At 29.4% G+C, this 9,046-nt stretch overlaps 1 protein-coding gene across 1 annotated transcript in view; it reads right to left on the bottom strand.

Annotated features, from left to right (window-relative positions):
- Positions 1-1,202, bottom strand: part of LOC111392550 (transcription factor bHLH140-like) — a 5,467-nt gene extending 4,265 nt beyond the window's left edge. The window contains exons 1-3 of the mRNA XM_023017914.1: positions 1,029-1,202; positions 782-924; positions 3-341 (exon numbers count right to left, since the gene is read on the bottom strand). Coding sequence (XP_022873682.1) covers positions 3-341; positions 782-924; positions 1,029-1,077 — 531 coding nt within the window. The 5' untranslated portion in view covers positions 1,078-1,202. The remainder of the gene's footprint in view (positions 1-2; positions 342-781; positions 925-1,028) is intronic.
- Between the last annotated feature and the right edge of the window lie 7,844 nt (positions 1,203-9,046).

Genomic DNA, 9,046 nt, shown 5'->3' with positions numbered 1-9,046 from the left:
TTTTCATCCTGACAGAATGTAATTCGAGTGAACCCTTCACTCAACTTAGGTAATTCCTTCTTTTGCAGCATCCGATTCACGACTGCAGCAGCTTTCCCACCTTGTAAGTTGCCCTCGTGCCCACTCCGCTTCACAGACCGAGAAATACAGAGCTTGGCAGGAAGATCAAGCACTACAGCATGCTTCTCAACTTTTGGGCCACCAAGCTTCAAAAACTCTGCACGCTGCTCTCTTTCAAGGTTGCATCTGTCTATAAATACACTTTTACCATCCTTTAATGCAGTTCCTGCACTGGCTAGACACTGGATTTTTGTCCCAGACTTGCCATTACTAATAGTGTCCTGAATTACGAATAAAAGGATAAGGACTTACTAAGCCAACAAGAGATATATCTCGAACAGTGTCAACAAAAAATAATCTTTCGCCTACAATGACACATGAAATAGAAAGACCGGGTTTTTATATATAATTGTACATAAATATAACACGAATAAAATTATCACCAAAATGAACTACAAACTACTTAATTAGATCTGTTGCACAAGCATTACAAAGGGAGTTAAATTCAGTAAAAAAACACTTCACTGAATCAATGGTTTAGTCCATAAACTCATACACGTTAACAAATTATAGCACATAACAATATACCACAAAAAATGAGGACGGGGAACCTGTCGAAGCAATTCAGAAACGATTCGACAGTATACACATCCGTAAAAAAAATATCAAATTCAACCCTTTCACGCATTTCAGCAAACAGTTTGTGTCCATATAAATCTACCTGGCAAATGCGGGCCCAAGGCCGGGGACAATTCTTCATAACGTGATCACAGAAGGTGGATTTTCCACTTCCGGGTGCACCCACTAGTAACACCACAATAGGGTTTAACTTCCCCCTTTCTTCTTCTTCTTTATCTTCCCCATCTTTGAAAAACAATTAAAAAAAAAAAAAGAGTTTCAGAAACTCTTTACATCACATTAAAAATTTCGTTAAATAATTATAAAGGCGTACATGGAGAATAACATACGCTTCCGCGTGATTTGATCATGAGACGTACTTCCACGATCAATTTCCATAGCTTCCACCGTCCGATTTCAATGGGCAATGAAAATATTTGTTCAATGGCGCACCTTCTAAAGTTGTAATTTTTAAATGAAAGGCGTGTATCATTGTCAAGGACGAGTATTGTCTTACAAATTTCTCACTTTAATGATGAATAGCGTATATTTCTTTTTATATTGCAAATCACTACGAGAACAACAATTTGAATTAAACTGAGCATTTGTTTAACCCACGTTAAAGTATAATTCATTTTTCCTCTATTCTTATCGATCATACATTTTCTAATAAAATAATATTTCACACAAATTCAAAATTTTTTCTTTATTTTTAATTACACATTCTCAAAAAATTACTACTATAAAATCAAATTCTCATTCTAATCAGAGAATAAATTAGATGTATATCTAAATAAATCGCTTAATTTTACCTTTGGTTGTGCCTATCACTTAACATCATCAAAAATGATATTGTAACACAATTAATGTTAAATAACATTATTCTTTATCAAAACTCTTGCTACTTATATAAAATCGTTTTGAAAAGTTACTTTAGATCATTTTTTATTTTTTTTAACTTTTCTAGTCAAACGATATACTTTCAGAAAATTCAAATACGTTTAAATGCAATTTCTTATTTTCAAAAATAACTTTTGACTTTTCAATAACTTTGATCTCCAACTTTAGTCCATATTTATACATTGTTTGATGGGAATTAAAATAAGAATTTTATTAAATTTTAATAAAAGTTGATGAAATGTGTGGTTGAAAAGTTGTAAATTTCATTAAATTTATGATTAAAATCAATTGTTAATTTTTATTTAGATTAAAATTTTGATTTCAATTCATGGGCATTAAACTAGCGGAATTTCAATAATTTTAAGACGTTCACTTGAAACTTATGGAGCTACCAAAGACATTTGCTAAATCATAAAATATTATGATTCAATTATAAGCAGACGGTCACAACTCTCAATATTTGACTTTTATTACAACATTGGTTTTGTGCAATTCTCAAAGACCTACAATATTCCCGGGGTAAAAAGTTGTTTACAATGTTACACTTGTCAATGCTCAATCATTCTCCAAAAAATTGGCAGATTTGTAATCGAGTTTAAATGTTCTAAACCAACTTGACTATACCAACCACTAACCACTTATTTGGCGTGGATTAAAATTAAAATTTTAACATATTTTGATAAAAGTTGATAAAATATATAATTAAAACGTTGTGTATCTTACGCAATATATGATTAAAAATAATTATTAACTTTGTTGATAAAAATCCAAATTTTAATAGCCACCAAACATGAGATAAAATTTTGAATTGACTTGAAAGGGGTGCGTTGTATCCTATGCAGTTGTAACACCTAGTATATAAACAACCTTTGCCCAAGAGTCCTTATTGATTGATGACACTTCGAATGTAAGAAATCAGCTATTAAGAATGAGGGATACCCTCCCAATACACCATGACCAAAACACATAATTCATAACTAGTGATGTGGGAATTCCTTTCGTCGACTTCATACTAAACTTGACATTCTCCATTAAGATCCAAATATGGGTTCGTCAAGCAAATGTAGTAAGTTTTTACTATTAACGTTAACATGGTTGATCTCTAATATCAAAAGAATGGATTGAAGAGCAATCCCATGTAATAAGACTAACAGATTATCGTAAGGGTGGCAAATTGTAATACTGCTTCTAGCGGCCATGACATTAATCCATAAGTTGATTTCATGCATTCATAGTAGCAGCAGCAATAATATCAATAGCAAATATGCCAATCTCCACTAGATTATCCCGCATACATGGATGATTAAGATTTACATAATTGCATAACAAGACACTTTAAAGAAACAATTACATAATGGCGCCAACTACTTGCTATACAAAAAAAATTGTCTATTCATTAGCACCCTCCCTGCCCCTCTCTTCTCTTCCACTTAAAATTTAATTAGGATCAAGATGGGACAAGAAACAAGGACTGCAGAATTGGTCAAGCATATTAATAATCAACGATAAAACTCCAATCAAGGCGATGTTCTTGGTCATTAGGACTGATTCAAAGCAAATATTTGAAAACAAAATTCCACAATGAACTTGTAGATTTTGTGACTGAAAAATTACTTGCACACATTTGATGTTCACAAAATATTAAGATGCTTGTAATGCTCGATTTTTGTTGTTTAGTGTAGTATAGTAGTCTATGTAATAATTAAAAATTGCATTTCATATTTAGCCCCCTGTTTGATGGGCATTTTTTGAATATTGATTTTTTTAAGAATATGATATTAAAAAGTAGGGAAAATTTTGAATTTACGTATATAATATTTTATTATGTGAATGCATGATAAAAAATAAATATATAGAATAAATAGTGTTGAAGGAGCTTGATCACGTGGGAAGCAAAGTCAAACAATATGTTGAATGATTGCATTGGTAAAACAAGTCTATAATCTTTGTTCTATACTAGTTTCTTCTTGAAAGTGATATTAATGTGTTGACTTACATGAGTATTAAGTATTTATGAGAGAGAATTACATTGAATAAATTTTTGAGAAGCGAAGAAAATATTTAGTTGGTGCATAAGGAAGTCTAACAAGAAAACAGTAAAGATAAAAAGCAAACTATATGAAGAAAAGTAGAAGATATGTTAACCTTGGATATAAAATATTGAAAGCAGTTCAAAATAATAATTTTTGTTATGAATTTTGAAACACTCGTTATATTAAGATTAACTTTAGAAGCAACAACTTTTGTAGTGGTATCTTTCAATGAAAAATAAATAAATAAATAAATAAGATAAAAGGTAAGCAAGAGTAAGAGAAAGATCTAAACTTTTAATTGCTTGAAATTTATGAAATGTGCAATAGAAGCAATACTTTAATGGTCAGAATTCAATGTGCAATAAAAGCGCCAGTACGGAGCTTCAAGACTTCATCTACATATATGTTCACAAATCATTAAAGAGAAGCCAAACTATCTTCAATGGAAAAGTTGAAGAAAGTAGGTTTGAAAGCGATTGCTTCTATATGTACAAATAATTCTAAAATATACAAAACTTTAATTTCATATCTTTGTACGTATTGTCATTAATAAATTTTTCCGTGCCCCATTATCTTCGCTACTATATGAGAAGAAGGTTGCTGAGATGTCGGCTAGCTTCTTTGTACTCAATTGAGACCTTGGAACTTTCAATTGCTTTGGAGCATTGGGGGCTTTAACTTCATTGAATTCGTACAAACTGTCCACATTTTGGAATTTGACAGTCTTTCTTGGAGTATTATATGCAAAATGCCACTGTTTTGCAATTCAAGTCTGTTCTATTCGAATAAAATTCGTAAATCAAGACTTATAATAATAAAAATATCAAAATCATTCTGAAAATTACAAAATCTTACTGCATTTCTTAGTGTTTTTTATACGAAAACAAGCATTTTCAAATCATCATGCTCCACACTACACAATATCTTAATTGATACAAGAAAAATATGATATAAATACTCATTTTCAAGATGATTAACCATTACTATATCTTTAATTTCAAGAAACAATCAAAATAGAATATATGAAGTAAATTCGAGGCTGCTTACCACATCAACTTTAAGGGGGCCATTTGGCCTAATTGTTTCAAAACCTTCCCCATATTCAACTCCAATTGCCTAAATACATCAAATTAAGACCAAAGTTTATAATCAATTCCCCAAATGATTTACGTAAATTGAGATAAACATCACGTGTATTCCAGTATGTGTGCTAGCACATAAAAGAATTTCATATTGACTACCAGATATTTAATCAAGTAAATTCTTGGCATAATTTGCTAAATTTGAATTACAACCCCGAACTTAAATTCAAAAAGTTTAATATGAAACAATTTGTCCTTCACATTAAAATGTCAGCAGTAAATGAAGAATCGTATGGGTCATAATAGACTCAATAATGTGAGTGGCAAAAGTATTAGTTTAGCTACATAATATAAATATACCATCAACATCTCAAGAAAAGGGAGGCCTTACAAGTCCATTCCAGCAGCTAGTCCATTGTCCACAAACATTAAGAGGAGGAAAACAAACACTATAGTGCGTCAACCTAATAAAAGCAATAAACAAATAACACCAGAAAATTAGAAATTTCAACGAAATATCGTCATATTTGGCCCTCATTCAAAAGATTCACAATACATGATACAATCCATATGTGCAATGGGTGTGTAAAAAGATGGTATCTCGTCCAGTTGATTGCCACAATAATTTTAATAATTAGTTAGTTAAAGGAAACAACCAGTCCCTTCATAGTTCATACAAACAAATTCCCAAAACTTACATCATTCCCTAATGAATAAAACCAAGTCACCTGCAAACAATGTCTTTCGACTAACAAAAAGGCTCCATCCAGTCGCTAGCAATTGGCTCTTTGGTTTTCTTGAGACAGGAAATTTAATTGTGAAAAGTTAAAAGAAGCAAGTAAGAAGTAAAAATTATGGGGGTAATTATTATTGCGGCCCTTGTCATTAATTTCATTCATATGTTCAATTTTAATAGTTAATGTACTCCCAGTTTACTCAAAAAGAAAAATATCCAAAGTGAGCTTACCTTTATAAATATGACGAAACTTCTATAATTTATCATGCAAATCTCTCGCCACAAGCTTCTGAGCAGGTGGTTGCCATGAGAATTCCTAAATTAGATAAAATTCTGTCAACACAAAACATAAATGTGAATTGACAAAGGTTTGAAAGGTGGGAATGGGGTGGGAGCCCTTGATAGAGTGATCATTTAACGTACCAAAGGAGGGCAAATCTTTTCTGCTGCAAGGCGAGGTACGAAAAATGGCCATGAGGGCTTCTCTCACTTGTAGTCAAGGTTTTACAGAAAATTTTCGTTTGTGGTTTATTTGCTTTCGTCGATAGATCCGATCTTAATAATGCATCCTTATCAAACTGCATATTAAATGTGCATCAGTTTTTTTATTATCAAACACAAGGATAAGAATATACTTCAATTAAGGCTAATACATACCAAAAGAACTGGCTGAAGCATCATCTGGGCATATACTTCGTCTGTCTGGGTCAGCCTAAAAGTTACCCTTTTCTTGATTCAGATTACAATAAACACAAAAGGTTCACACCAAGCAGGTGTACAACTTACTTGCACAAGACCAAATTGCCTTACAAAGAGTAACGTAAACCATAAACTATAAAAATAAGATCAGGTTGCCGGGCTAATAGAAGAAAAGAGATCGACAAAGTCCTACAAAAACTTTAGAACATGAACAAGATAACAATTTTCACAAAAGATCTAAGTAAAAATTATGGAAGTATAGAGTTCATGTTGAAAATAAAAGGAGAAAAGAAAAGCTTACCTTTTAATCATACCCGTAAACTTCACAACACGAAACTTGAAGAAAATCAACAAAAAATCAACCAGAGACAAAGTGAGGGACAAAAAACACAAATTACGAACAACAGGTCGCATAAACAACTAAAATGGAAAAAAAATGAAAACTCAGAATAGTTTGATGCAGAAATCATCGTAAATGTATGAATAAGAAACAAGTAAAATTGAAATTTAGTAACAATTAAAACTACAAAAGTGTTAATTAATGCAATAGATAAATGTGTAATGGAAAAAGTTAAAAAAGCATAACATTAAAATTATAGAATGGTTTAATAGATTTACCAAACTTATTGAGAAATTATTGATGCTAACCATCATCAAAATACCATAATTTGCACCTTTAGAAAATGTGACTCTGACACTTTGAAATCTCATGTGTTAAATAGTGTCATATTTGCTATCGAATAACCTACATTTATTCCCATGCACATAAATATTTAAAATAAACAATTTTAAAGTCATGAATATAAGATTATGCATTGAATTTTGATAAAGGGATCTTACTGTATTTTATGAATCTTACTAAATTTTGAAAATTCGTTAGAATTAGGACAATTTTGGTATCTGGTAGTTGAATTGCGAGCAGTCTTAGGTGATTGCTTTTCTACAATGACTACTTTTGCAGACCAGTTCCAATATGTGGGATTAATTTATATGATGTAGCCATTTTTGATATCTGTTAATGAACAAGAAGAAGTTAGAGTAAAAATAGTTATGATTTTTTTTGGAGAAATGAAAAGAATACCAGTAATAAATAGACAGAAAAGTTTTTGTTTGAAGAGTTGCTAAATAAAGATGAAGTGTATATGCATGAACTTTAATAAGGTATGTATGCTATTTATAATAAATACTTGTGACAAAGAGATATTTAATAGATATTTTGAATTTGTTTATGCAGAATTTGAAAAGTAATTGTAGTTACGTGTCAACTAAAAAATATCTATTATGTGAAGATAACTATTACTTAGATAAGTGATGATTATACTTGTCTATTCATCATTTAATAGAAAGAGAAGATATAATTGTACTTTTGTATTCATTCAATGAACATAAAAGATTTTCTTTGCTATTAAATATTTAATATAGTTTTTTAAAGTAACAATCACATTAACTAACTAAAATCACGTGACTTTTGTTTTATTCTTGTTTATTTATATTTTATATTTATAATATAAAAAATTTAAATATCAATATTTGTAAATTGTAATTAAATATATATATATTTTTTACATACGAAGGAATGATAGTTATTCTGGTTTTGTTTATTTATATTTTATACTTTATTTATTAATATAAAAGTTTTAATTATGAATATTTTTAAATTTTAATTAAATATATTTATGTTAGTTGAAAAGTACAATTTAAAATTTTGTATAAGTGAATATGTAAAAATAAAATTGTTATTATGATTTGACATAAAACGTTTATTTTTTAATCCTTGATTCAATTACTATTATTTAGTTAAAGTAATAAGTAAAACAAAGAAATTATATAGAAATAAATATCACTTATTATTCATAGAGTAATAGCTGAACAAACATTACCTACTTACAAAATTATAAGAACGTTAGAAAATAGTTTTATAATAAAAAACAGGGATGGAAATAAAAATTCCCTTTACGATAAAGAAATTCGACATAAGAACCAATAATTTACAAGTTCAATATATATAAGCGCCAGTCGTTGTACAAGTTACGACTATTTGAAACAATAAAAAAATATATTTAAAGCAATCTCTGAACTGAAGAATCTTCGCTAACCAAATACTTAGTTAAGGCTTAACTAAAGACTCAACATTAAATTGCCCACATTTGCAGCATATTACTTGGATCAATATACTGTACAACTATTTATTTGTCAAAAAAGAAATATATATTTCTTTAGTCGCCATCTTTTTAAATGCCACAAAGTGAATCTGCAGCAGTTGCTAACTTGATACAACTGGTGAGGAAAACTTTTTCAGAGAGTTCAATACCTAATCATAAAAAAAATAATAGATTGAAAAACTTTTTCCAGCTTTTATTTTACTAAACAAACAACCAACGTAAGTTAATATAAACAAGAACCAATATTTATTATTCAAGAGCGATTTCGTGCTCATAAGCACAAAACTGAAGCACTACATTTTGTATTCATTAAATTTAATGACGATAAATACATGAACGAAGTATTAATTTATGTAACTGGTCAAATTCGAAACTTATGTAATTCATAAAATTAAAATTAAACTATGTCAAACTACAACCATAAATCCTTAATAATTACTTTCTAAATAAAAAAATAACTATTGTAACAAAGAATTTAATATAAGTATATAGCATATTATATTTTAATACAAGTTGAAGGTTAATAACAGTAACAAGAACTTTAAATTTTAAATTATTGTCGGCAATTGCTAAATTTTGACCAAGAGACATGTATAAAAGCATCTACATATATAGAATTAAAATGAAAAAATTAATAAAATAATAAAAATGGATTGTAGTAAGTAGCCAACCAATTCGTAAGTACTATTTTTTATTTACCCTTTTATTGTTTCAACAAAGGACATACAGTTCTACCTCATAAATTTAAGATAACAG

Source organism: Olea europaea, unplaced genomic scaffold (assembly GCF_002742605.1).
Source record: "Olea europaea var. sylvestris unplaced genomic scaffold, O_europaea_v1 scaffold939, whole genome shotgun sequence".
Taxonomy (NCBI): Eukaryota; Viridiplantae; Streptophyta; class Magnoliopsida; order Lamiales; family Oleaceae; genus Olea; species Olea europaea.
Note: the sequence above shows the minus strand (reverse complement) of the source record. Positions and strands in the feature narration are given on the sequence as shown.